The sequence below is a fragment of the Onychomys torridus genome, chromosome X, assembly GCF_903995425.1.
Source record: "Onychomys torridus chromosome X, mOncTor1.1, whole genome shotgun sequence".
NCBI lineage: Eukaryota > Metazoa > Chordata > Mammalia > Rodentia > Cricetidae > Onychomys > Onychomys torridus.
This window is the reverse complement of record NC_050466.1, coordinates 130,828,961-130,841,905: the sequence shown is the minus strand read 5'-3', so window position 1 is coordinate 130,841,905 and position 12,945 is coordinate 130,828,961. Positions and strand designations below refer to the sequence as shown.

The following is a 12,945-nucleotide window of genomic DNA, read 5'->3' as shown; positions in this document are numbered from 1 at the left end:
ACAAACAAACAAATAAATAAATAAATAAATCACGCCCAAAAAAGAAAAGTCAAGGTAGATACAGTAGCACAAGCCTGTAATTTCAGCATTGCAGGAGGAAGAGTTCAAGACTAGCCTAGGCTACATAGCAAGACCCTGTCTCAATATAAAAGAAAGCAAAGAAAAGAAGAAGGGAGTCATGCCAAAGACTGAAAAATATTAGCAAATCATTTATCTAGTAAAGATCTGTACCCAGAATATTTAACGAATTCTTGCCGGGCGGTGCACGCCTTTAATCCCAGCACTCAGGAGGCAGAAGCAAATGGATCTCTGTGAGTTCGAGGCCAGCCTAGTCTCCAAATGGAGTCCAGGAAAGGCACCAAGCTACACAGAGAAACCCTGTCTCAAAAAAAAAACCCAACAAAAATATATATATTCCACACCATTAGTCACTAGGTAAACTATACTGAGTAAGATATGGTGGGGCATACCCATCATCCCAGTACTCCAGAGGCTAAGGGAGGAGGATGGTGAATTTTAGGTTAGCCTGGGATACAAAGAAAAAAAATCTATGTCCAAAAAATTTCTGATTAGTTTTGATAATTTGGATACATCTACAGCAGGATGTTATGCTAAGTGAAATAAGCCATACAGAAAAAAGCATGATCTGACTTTTATATGAAATAAAGAAAAACCTAGACTTTTATATGAAATAAAGAAAAACCCAGAAATTTGTGTAAGTAAAGAGTACAATGGTAGTTATGAAGGATAAGGTGTGATGGGAGAGAGATTGGTTAAGAGGTACAATGCTGCAGCTATGTGGAAGAGTATGTTCTAGAGGTCTTATTGATTATTTAATCAACAATATTGCCCTGCACACCTGAAACTTTCTAATCCTATAAATAAATATGTTAATTATTTTGAGGTTGGTAGTTATTTCACAATATAGATGTATTATAAAACATTACACAGCATCAATTAACTATAAAATGTTTAAGGGTTAAGGCTCACTGGTATAGCACTTTGTCTAGTTTGTATGAGGCTTTGGTTTCCATCCCCAACAATCAAAAACAAAACAAAACAAAACACTCCCTTAATCTTTATTTTAAAACAACAACAATATACGGGACTGGATAAATGGCTCATCAGTTAAGAGCAGCTGCTACTGTTGCAAACGACCTGGGTTTGAATCCCAGCACCCAGGCCAGGTGACTCACAACAATCTGTAACTCTAGCTCCAAGAGATGAGATGCCCTCTTCTGGGCTCCACAGATACCTGCACATATACAGACACACACACACAAGTAAAATTTTTTTTAAAATGTACAATGAACATAGCATGGTAGTACACTTCTGTACTCCTAGCACTTGGAAGGTAGAGGTAGAAGAATCAGGAGGTCAAGCCCAGTTTCAGCTAAAGCACAACTTTGTGGCTAGCTTGAAAACAAGAGACGCTATCAAAAAATATTTTAATTTAAAATATATTATGACAGAAACAACACCCAAACCACACATGACTAGAAAATAATGAAGTGCATTGCTTGTTCTAACAAACAGATCTCTTAACTCTAAAACTAAGTCTCAAGTGACTCATACAAAATATACAGGAGAGCTTGGTGGTGTTTAATCCCACAGAGGCAGGCAGATCTCTGTGTGAGTTCAAGACCAGCCAGGTCTACAGGATAGTCAGGGCTACACAGAGAAACCCTGTCTTAAAAAAAATCAAAAACCAATCAAACAAACAAATGAACAAAAACCACAGGAGATACAACTTTATTATTGCTGGTCTAAAATGTAAAATGATGGACATGCACTTTGAAATAATTTTTAGCCATTTCTTGAAACCAAAATATATATCCACATAAAAACTTGTAGCCGGGAGCATAGACAGTGAATTTCCAGAGCAGGCTGGCTAGCCAGACTAGCAGAAAAGGAGAGCTTCCAGCTAAGAGATCTTGCCTCAGTATAAAATGTGGAGAAACACTGAAGAAGCCATTTGAAACCAACCTTAAATGTGCACAAACATGCACATGTATACATAACACACACATACATATACAAAAACAAAAACTCTTGAACATGAATGTTCAAAGCATCATTGTTCATCATTATTTCTTTTGGCTCAAAGTAGAAGCAATCCAAATAATTATGAAATAGTGAATAAATAAAAAAATGTGGTATATACAGAAAAAGGAATATTATTCAACAATAAAATGAACCAACTAATAATAGTTCCTTGCTATATTATAAATGAATCACAAAAATAGTATACCCCAAGTGAAAGAAGCTAGACATAAAAGACCATATATATAATTTCATTTATATAAAATGTCCAGAAAAAGAAAATCCATAGAGATAAATATATAAGTAGTGATAAGATAGTTTTAACCTTGGATAAGAAGGGTAAAAGAGGGTTGGGGATTTAGCTCAGTGGTAGAGCGCTCACCTAGCAAGCACAAGGCCCTGGGTTCGATCCTCAGCTCAAAAAAAAAAAGAAGGGTAAAAGAAATGTTCTAAACTATAATAACTGGACTAGTGTATAAACTTAACAAAATTCAATTATATACTTGAGCAAGTTAATTTATAGTATGCAAATTACTAATAAGTATTATCTTTAAGAGTTATTTTATAGTTCAGAGACTGGGAAGAATAGAAAAGACAGAGAAAATAGGTCAATCAATAGGCATAATGTTATTATCATTTCATTAAAGACTAAGTTCTGGTATTCTATAGTATAATAGGATTAATATAATTAACACTGCCTTATATATCTCAAAGTAGTACAGAATGCATTCAAAAATTTTAGAACATTACTGAGTCAGTAACTACCCAATATTACATTGTACCTTATAAATATATACAAATACTCTGTGTTAATAAAAATATACGTATACATGCCAGACATGGTGGCACACTCTAATCTCAGCTATTGTGAGGCAGAGGCAGACAGCTCCCTGTGAGTTCAAGGCCAGCACAGTCTACATAGGGATTCCTAGGCCAGCAAGGGCTACATAATGAGAATCCTGTGTGTCTGTCTGTCTATCTGTATCTCTACAACATATATGCATAATCATATACACGTATACATATAATATATGCAACACATATGCGAAGGGAATGGAAAACACAAAGTTGTTTAGATTATCCTGTTAACACATGGAAGACAATTTTAGATAGTAAAAAGGAATGTTTCTAGTAAATCAGAATACTCATATATTTATCAAACAGCTATTTGGCCAAAATGTCTTCCAGTGAATTAGATTGACCTGTTTTCTAGCTCGTGCAGTTAATGTTAATACAGAGTCTGTCACATAGCAAAGACCCAATGATGACAAATAGTATAATGAAACTGTCTGAATCACAGTTTTCATATGTATAACATGGAAGTACTATACTAATATTGAGGACTATAAGGACTACATAAAATAATGTATATAAACAGCTAAGATAGTTTGACACACAGCAATTATTCAATGACATCTATTTATCACCTACTCTTTTGGTTTTTAATTATGAAAAATTTAAATGTATAATAAATACCACATATTTATCATCCAGCTGAATTTCAGGATTTATGACATATAGCCAATCTTGTTTCATCTACATCTCACTCCTGCAATATATTCAATTTGGAAAAAGCCCAGACATACTTTATTTATAAATATTTGTATACTCTCTCACTTCATTTAATAACACCTCTGGCATCTGCAGCAGGTTAATAGAAACAGCACAAGTACAAGACTGTGGGGAGGGGCACAGAGATCTCTTTATACTATATCTGACTAGTAATTACAATTGGACCCATAATTGTCTCCTCCCCAGGAGACCTGCCAGAAGCTGTGAAAATAGGCAGAGCTCAACATTCTCTTCAGTATTACTCGTTAGCTACTGGGTAATCACATTCCAAGGACAGCTCCACTGCTTTCAGACTCTACCCTTTTCCCTTACTAGCCAGGCAGACCTAATACACTTTCCCTTAGGATCTAAAAAGAACCCTTTTCTACAAAGAGGCTAGGTATCTTTGTGTTCCTACATCACTGGCACTCTGTACTTCGTTACTGAATTCAGTTTTAAGATTACAGATAGTGGGCTGGAGAGACAGCTCAGAGGTTAAGAACACTGAATGTTCTTCCAGAGGTCCTGAGTTCAATTCCCAGCACCCACATGGTGGCTCACAACCATCTGTAATGAGATCTGGCTCCCTCTTCTGGGCTGCAGGGAACATGCAAACAGAATACTGTACACATAGTAAATAAATAAATCTATATATATAAAAAAAAGGTTCCAGATAGTAACTCTGGCTTGCCTTTCCCTCCCTCTGGTTCCCTAAATAAATCATAGTTTACTGGTGACATACTTAGCCTCTGGCCATAATCACATCATCATCATCATCATCATGACCTTTCATTTTCATTATCAACAAACTTATAAGGCCTACCATTTATTAAGCACATAACATCATGTACTATGCCTTATAAGAATGTTATATACATTATCTGATTTAATCACCTCCAACTCCTAAAGTATATTTTGCCTACAGAAGAGATATTTTGAAAATACTAAGTATTAATTTGCCATGTCACACAGGAAATATATGTTAGAACTGAGATTCAAACTCAGGACTGACTGATTACCAAGATCATGATTTAATTAACAACTTTTCTTTTATTCTTTTGGAAAATGTTCCTTAAAAAGTACTTTAAATTTTATAACTTTATTATAGATAACTTGCTAATAAAAATTTTACACTGAAATTAACCAGACCCATGATCTATACATCTCAGTGAACTTCTGTACAAAGTAAACCTTCTGAACCTGTGGAGCTTCATATTGGATTTTAGACTTTCACTACTGTGTATTTTTTCAGCCAGGTATGTTGGCACTCATCTGTAATCTCTCAGCATCTGGAAGGCTAAGGCATGGGAGTCACCTCAATCAAGCTCAAGGCTCAATCTAGCTGAGCTACATAGCAAATACCAGGCCAGTCTGAACTACAGAGTGATAACCTAATGCAACATTAATTCCACATAAGTGAATTTTTGTACTCTCTCCTTTTCCTTTCTCCTACTTTCTAGAGATAACCATTGTCAAAGGTTTTGAGTAGCAAGTATAAAATATATAATAAATATATATACTTGCTTAAATGAACAGACATATATCTGGAAAGATGGGGATTTAGAGGAAGAGGTAGAACAAGAGAGGACAAAGAGGAAAGAAAAATATTGCATCTATATTTAGCTATATACACATATGTACACACACACACAAGCAGAAAGACTAATTATTTGTGAGGAAAAGCAGATCAGTGGCAGAAGTTAAGGAGGATAGAGGATGGTAGTAGGGAAGTAAATATAAAGCAAATACAGGTTATATATATGCATGAAAATATCATAGTGACTTCTGCTAAAGGAACATAGCAAAAAATGACTCCTAATGACATATTGCTACCTATGGTCCCCATAGATCAGTGCCTTGATTAACCCACATCAGAGAAGCTTCTTCTTGCAGCAGATGAGAATTAACATAGAGACCCACAACTGAGTCATGTGTAGAGAGTGAGAAACTTTGGAACACTTAGTCCTAAATGGGATGTCTTCATCAAATTCCTCCCCTCAGAGTTTAGGGAACTATGCAGAAGAGGAGACAGAATGTAGATGTAACCATCTTGTTAAATAAGAAACACGGAGCCAATTGTAGAGTTAAAAGCCAAGAGGTCAGAGCAATAGCTGAGAGCTGAAATCTTACCCTTTACCGCTGTGTCTTTCCTTTCCGCAAGATTGTAAGAACCTAAGATAATGGATGTCCCCAAGAATACAGTGCCTTCCAGATACAACAGGACTGATGCACATATTAATTCAAAGAGACTGTGGTAACATGCACAATATCTACACAGGTTCAAGCCAGAAGTGGTCCCAGCATTTTTCCTCTTCCCATCTCTCTTCCCTTGTGCTCTCCATGGACAACTAATGCTGGTGTTTTCTCCCAGATTTTTTTTTTCACTTCTTCATTGATTTTTTTTTTTCAGTCAATCAGCTTGGAAGCAGAGATTTCATTATGATATTTTCCTTTAAATCGCCCCCACCACCACCGCGGCAGTGATGGCACACGCCTTTAATCCCAGCACTTGGGAGGCAGAGGCAGGCAGATCTCTGTGAGTTTGAGGCCAGCCTGGGCTACATAGTGAGTTCCAGGACAGGCTCCAAAGCTACACAGAGAAACCTTGTCTCAAAAGCCAAAAAAAAAAACCTTTTTTTTCATGGGAGCTCAGCGGTTAAGAGCACTAAGAGGACCCAGGTTCAATTTCATTTATTTTGTATACCAACTGGTTTCCCCTTTACTTTTAAAAAGGCGTACCTATAATTGTGTGTAGGAGTGAAAAGCAATATATGGGCTTTTTATTTATATTTTTAATTTTAGAAGATGCTTAAAATTCCATTTATATGGTTTTAAAATTTAAAAGGGTCAGTTCAGGGAGCTGACTCAAGTGGTTAAAGGCACTTGTTACCAATCCTAATGAGACATGTTTGTTCTCTGGAACCTACAAAGTGGAAGGAGAGAGCTAGCTCCCTTGAATCAGCCTCTGACTTCCATATGTGCACTATGAAATGTATATACCCCCTCCATAAAATAAAGGTAAAAAAATCAAAAGTGTGACACTCACACACACAAAAGTAAATCTTAAAATGAATGTTGCTATCAAAATACACAATACACGTATGTATGTACATGTGTGCATATATACACAATTCAAGCCAGAAATGGTGGTGGAACATGCCCACAAGCCCAGCAATCAGGATCCAAAGGCAGGAGGATCATGATTTCAAGATGAATTTGGCCTACGTAAGTGAATTCAAGGTCAGTCTTACATATACAGGTAATCCCTATCTCAAAAAAAAGGTGTGTGTGATTGTGGGGGGATGACTAAGGATGTAGTTCAGTGGCAGAGTGCCTACCTAGCATATATAAAAAGTCTTTAATTCAATCCCTGGCATGAATAAAAAATTTAAAAATCTATTTTGAAGCAAGGCATGTCTACAATGCCAACAACTTTGGAGGCTGGAGCATTACTTGAGATCAGGAGTTCAAGACCAGCCTGAACAACATAATGAGACCCCTACTCAGTTGAATAGAAGACACTATCTTGGACATCTTTCTGTGCTAACACATATTAAACTGCTCCATTCTTTTCAAGTCTCTAATACATGGACTCCATTCTAAATATATGCTATAATATATTTAACCTATGCTCCTGAACATTCGAATGATTTCAGGCACTTATCATTGTAAGGATGCAGGATGCACTGAACATTTCTTCTTATACATTTGTACAGAGATCTCCATAAACTGAATTCCTATGCATTTAATTATAAAAGCATATTTTTAGAAAGTATGTTCTTGAGATAGCAAGATTGCACAGCAGGTAAAGGCCCTAAGTACACAAAGCCTGTGAGATTGATTCCTGAAACTCACATCAGGAGGAAAGAATGGGTTCCCAAAAGTTGTCTTTTGATCATCACTCCCATGCCGTGGTATCCCTGTATGTACTGCCCTTGATCCCCACCCCTCTACACACATAGTGAATAAAAATAACCAAAAAATATCTATGTTCTTTGTTTAAAGACTTATTTATTTTTATTTTATGTATATGAATGTTTGGTCTGCATGTATGTATACACATCACGCGTGAGCCTGGTGCCCACAGAGATCAGAAGAGGGCATCAGATTCCCTGGAACTGGAGTTATGGATGATTGTGAGCTACCATCTGGGCACTGAAAATAGAACTGGGGTTCTCTGCAAGAGCAGTAAGTGCTCTTAACAGTTGAACCATGTATCCAACCCCAAACCCTGTGTTCCTAACCCATATACTTACTACCACTAATTATTTCTTCTAGTAGTTCTACCATAATAACTTGCTAAAATTCTAGAACCTATACAAGATCTTTCCTAAAATTGCCAGCTAGACTCTAGACCTCTCCCTCTATCCATGACTCCTGAACAAAGAAAATATCTATTAACATTTGAATATTAGTCTAAATAATGCCCTTCCCTCACCCATGTCCCAACCTCCAGGTCCACATTTTAATAGTCACTGGCAATCTCAGTTATCTGTGTGTTTCTTTTACCCAACTTACCTGCCATTGGCCATCAACAGAGCCAGTGGATTCTCACTGCCACCAAGGTCCATGTCTGGTGAGTCATCATCTGATTCATTCAAGCGGGTACCAGTGATGTTGAACTGTAGAAGGAGGAGGCTCAGTTGTCACCAGTCTGAGACTCCCAGGTAAATCAAGATGGCCAGTTCCCTCTGGTTTACTGCAAAACTGTCAAAAACCCTCTGAACCAAGGCCTTCTGATATGCCTGTCCCCAACCCCCACCTCCAACAATTACGGGAGTAGGAGGTTGAGAATATATAGCTTGCTTGGGGAAAACATATCAGCTTGTGAAACATATACCCTAAAAAAGGAAGAGGGTACTATTATTAGATACCCATAGAGGGTAACGTAATATTGAGACAAACTGAAACCCTAAAGGAGGAGACAAGGACCTGTTTAAGATTCTAACCCAACACACAACATTCTCAAATCTCATTCCCACCTTAGTATATCAAGATTCAACTCAAGTGTCATGTACCTGGAAAAGAGCTCCTCAGCCCTTCCTAGATAGAATCAACCCCCTTCTATGTCTCAAACTCCCACTCATACCCTTCATTGTGGCATCCACACTTGATTTCACTCATTTGTTTTTACACCTATCTTTCTTATTAGCCTATCAGCCTCTTGAGTTCCATCCACAGCACCTATCACAGTGCCCAGCACAGAAAATGTCTCAATAAATGCCTGTTAAATGAGTGGAACTGGTAGCCAAACACCAGGGACCCTAAGAGATGGAAACAGAACAGGATAGCCTGCTCTTTTGAAATACTGCTCTTCCAAGGGACCCAAAAGGGTTGGGCTGAACCCATGGGCCAGCACCCACCTTTGCTTTCTGGGAAGAGCCTGTCTTCAGTGCCTGATGACTGTATGGGTCCATGAGATTATAGCTCAACTGGCCAGCAGGCCCCAAGGCTGAACTCTCCTTGCCCTTTCGCTCTGCCTTCTTGAAGATATCCTTGGGCTTCAGGCCTTTCTTCTTTGAACCACTTTTGGAGGGCAGTGACAGCCTGGACATGGATACTGAAGTGGAATGGGCTGGCCTGGTTAAGGGGATGGAGCCGGCTGGGAAGATCCTCTGCAGCCCAAAGATATTGCTCGTCTTCCCAACGTTCTGTTGGAAGATGTCCTACAAGAGTATTAGTACACGGGGGGGTTAGAGCTTACTCAAGGGTTCTCTCTATGTTAAGAGCAGAGGTCTGTTCCCAGCACTAATGGTACTGCCATGGAAGTGGCTTACACAAGTGCTCCACATATGCACACCCCTGGTTTCTATACAGTGAGTCATCATAAATTTATTGGGTGGCATTTCTTTACCCAGCCATTGACAAGTAAAGAGAAGACGAGCAAAGAAAAAGCCCAGGATTACTGTCAAAACTGGAGGGAAAAGACTCCAAGATTAGCTGACACAAAATACAAAATAATCAAGTACTTATCTGTGTGGTTCAAACTCAATGGACTATAGGAGTTATGAAGAAAGATTCTAGTTCTCAATTTGCTAATAGCTATCCCTGTGACCTAGGGAAAGTTATCTGACCGAACAAGTTCTAGAGCTTGTTTGCTCAGCTGTATAATTTAAAAGTCAATACTGAAAAGGTGTTTTTCAAAGACGTCCTGTGGTTTCTCTAAGCTTTCTGGGAGAAATCTTGGGGACTGGTGGTATGTGGAAGGCAGATGAGAGGAACAAGGGGAGCTCTAAGGTCTCTGACCTTTATCCTATTCAAAGCAATTATGATTTGATTTGTTATATAAACTGGCTTCCATACAAAATCTTATTTTGGGGAAAAAGGATTCTCTAGCTTTAAAATGTTTGAAAACCAATGAATAAGTTATGTTCTATCTCATGAGTTTTCATCTAACCAGCCCAAAATTCTGTATGTACAAAATTGGGTTAAGTAAGAACTGGAAAAATATAGTCCTTTGACTGTCCCCTGAAAGGTTTGAGTAGGTGACATGGAAGAAAATGAGGTAGGATGTAGACACTGTAAACTATGGTGTAGATAGTGCAACATGCTATAAGCAGTGAGGCCAGAAGTCCAACTTCTAGAAGCAAACCACCATGTAGCATGGATATGCATACATGTGTACATACATACACAATGAGAGAAAGAAAAGAAAAGAACGACAGAGGGAAGGAAGAACGGAGGGAAAGACAGACACACAGACATCTATTAGGCACTAAACAGAATTGTACAGATCCTAAGACAACATTAACATCCTCAAGTTCAATGCTCCTCTGGTGCCTCTGCTACTTCACCAGCCCACACTGAGTTTTCTCTTTACTACAAAGTCTATTAATAACAATGACTCACATTTATTGAGTACTTACTCTGCCAGGCACTGTGCGAGGGGCTCTATATTACCTCTCAATTCTAGCAAAGATCTGAAAGGTTGGTAAAATTATTCCTCACTTTACAGATCAGGAAACTGAGACTCTGAAAGGCTCTTAAGTGAAAGAATAGAAACCAGAACCCAGGCTTCTCTGAGTTTCTTACTACTGCCTCGTGGTATATGCCACTTGTTGAAACACGCCTTTCAATCATTTTCAACCTGAGGTTGTCATTTTGTAGACTTCAGAGACTGAGTCCAAGTAACAAAAGAACAACTACAACTGTCACTATGGTCCACCATTAGAATTTATTATGTGCCAACTGCATGTCAAGCACTATACTTAGTGTTCAATTCACATTACCTTATTTAAGCTTCTTAACAACCTTGAGTAGGTATCATTATTCTCATTTTAGAGATAAGGAAACTGAATTTCAGAGACATTAACTATGTCTGTGAGTTTGTGGGTAGGCCCTACATCATTTATATAGCCCAGGAACCTATCCCAGAGTGTGGCATGCACTCAGAGCACATAATTATTTAAACAAATGACTAAATGAATGAATAAGGCCCTTGAGAGAGTCTTCCCATTCCTTCCCTAAGCTTTACACCAACTACAAAGTCCTGACCTGCCACTTGAGTCTCCAGCCCTTCCCAAATGCCTTCCTTTCTCCCATGCTTCTTACTTCAACCAAGCGGATCTCCCTAGCCAGATCTTTAATGAGCTGTACAGTCCGCACTGTCTCCGGGATCTCATCCTCATGGTCTGGAAGAGCCTGTCAAATAAGAAGCATGAGACAACTGATTTCTTGTAAACATGCCAAGGGTAACCAATGAAGAAAGGATAGTCTTTACAATAACCAATGGGGAACCAATTGGATACTAGATATCCATAGGCAAAATAAAAGCAAAATCATTAATGCATTTCTTGAAATAGACACAAAAAATTACAGATTTAAATTTAGAACTTAAAAATATAAACCCTATATAACCAAGGAGAAAATTTTTGTGAGCTTTTGCTAAGCAACTCATTCTTAAGACACCAAGAGTATGAACAGTAAAGAAATCAATAAACAAATAAATAAATAGAAGATGGAGTTACAGAAGACAATAGCCTGTCTTTGAAAAACCCCTGTTACTTTAAGACAAACCAAAGACTGAGAAAAAATTTTTGTAGACCATATATCTGGCTGAGCATAGAAGTACACATCCATAATTCCAGTGCTGAGGAGGTTGAGACAGGAGGATTCCAAGTTTGAGACTGTGTTGAGCTATATAATGAAAATCTGTCTAAAAGAAACAAAAACTACAAATACATGGTAAAGTACAGTATCAAGAAGTGCCAAGAATTTAGCTGTAAACTTGGGCCATACCTCTCATGAAAACAAGGACCTTAGGGAGATCAACTGGGACAAACCAACCTCTCCATTTAGAACATAACTCAGTACCAGCAGCTACAGGTCCATAGCTAACTCAATAGCACCTCTGGGAAATAACTGCAAGTTGTGTGTCTTTGTTTGTCATCTTTTAAGCATTGGGATTTACGATTTTATATAGGTATCAACCTTTTCATTGTTATTTCTTCTTCCAATTTTCATTTTGCTTCTATATTCAGTAGGCAGAGGATAAATACAGTTTCCCAGTACTTCCTTATTTCTCATGGTTCAATTCTTTCCCCCTTAACAGCTAATTAATCTAGAATTTGGGGTAGAGGCTATACGGGGCAACAAGAACCCATGTAACCCAGTTGGATAACTTTAATGGTTCCTTTCCTTCCAGGCTAGGAGGGGCACTGGAGGGAAGGGAACATGTGTTCCTTATCATGCAAATCATCTGTTCTTCAAAGAAGACTTCTTCCATGAGTCCACCTATGCTCCTTAAAAGTGTCCTACTCTCCTCTAGCTCCTTTTGGCCATGCTATTTGGAGCCATTCCTGATTCCTGATTCCATCTTGACTCAGTGCTTAAGAATTACTCACTCACTCTCTTTTGGTGTTCCTGGAAGGGTAACCTGGAAGTGTAGGAGGGATCAGAGATAACACTAAAGGTAGCCACACTGAAGGAGGATGGAAAAACAGAACTACAGGCTAAAGGAGAGGTGCACTGAGATCAGGGAACAAGGGAAAGCCTAAAACATGAAGTTCAAAAATATCAGGGGAATGCTGGTAACATAAATGAAGACATTACATAGGCTAAACCTACAATGTCTGAAACCATCCCCTTAGGTCACTATATGGAAGGAAGGAGACTACAAAGAATCTGAAACCTGAGACTATATTGATATTTCTTCTACATTTCACATTTCTTTGTTTTTTGACTCTTTGAAACAAAATTTTTCAAATATATTTTGATCATGTGTTTCCCCTTCCCTAGTTCCTCCCAGATCCTATCCACCCAACTTTCTGTTCTGTTTCTTTCTTTAAAACAAACAAACAAAACAAACCCAACAAGAAACACACACACACACACACACACACACACACACAC

The 12,945-nt window shown here is 38.1% G+C and overlaps 1 protein-coding gene across 3 annotated transcripts in view; it reads right to left on the bottom strand.

Moving 5' to 3' along the window:
- The window catches only part of Phf8 (PHD finger protein 8), a 103,810-nt gene that overhangs the window by 45,268 nt on the left and 45,597 nt on the right, over positions 1-12,945 (bottom strand). For 2 of the 3 annotated variants that reach the window (XM_036174200.1, XM_036174201.1), the window contains exons 12-14: positions 11,146-11,235; positions 8,958-9,260; positions 8,113-8,216 (exon numbers count right to left, since the gene is read on the bottom strand). In XM_036174200.1, coding sequence (XP_036030093.1) covers positions 8,113-8,216; positions 8,958-9,260; positions 11,146-11,235 — 497 coding nt within the window. The remainder of the gene's footprint in view (positions 1-8,112; positions 8,217-8,957; positions 9,261-11,145; positions 11,236-12,945) is intronic. The other variant, XM_036174203.1, reaches the window with a different exon arrangement.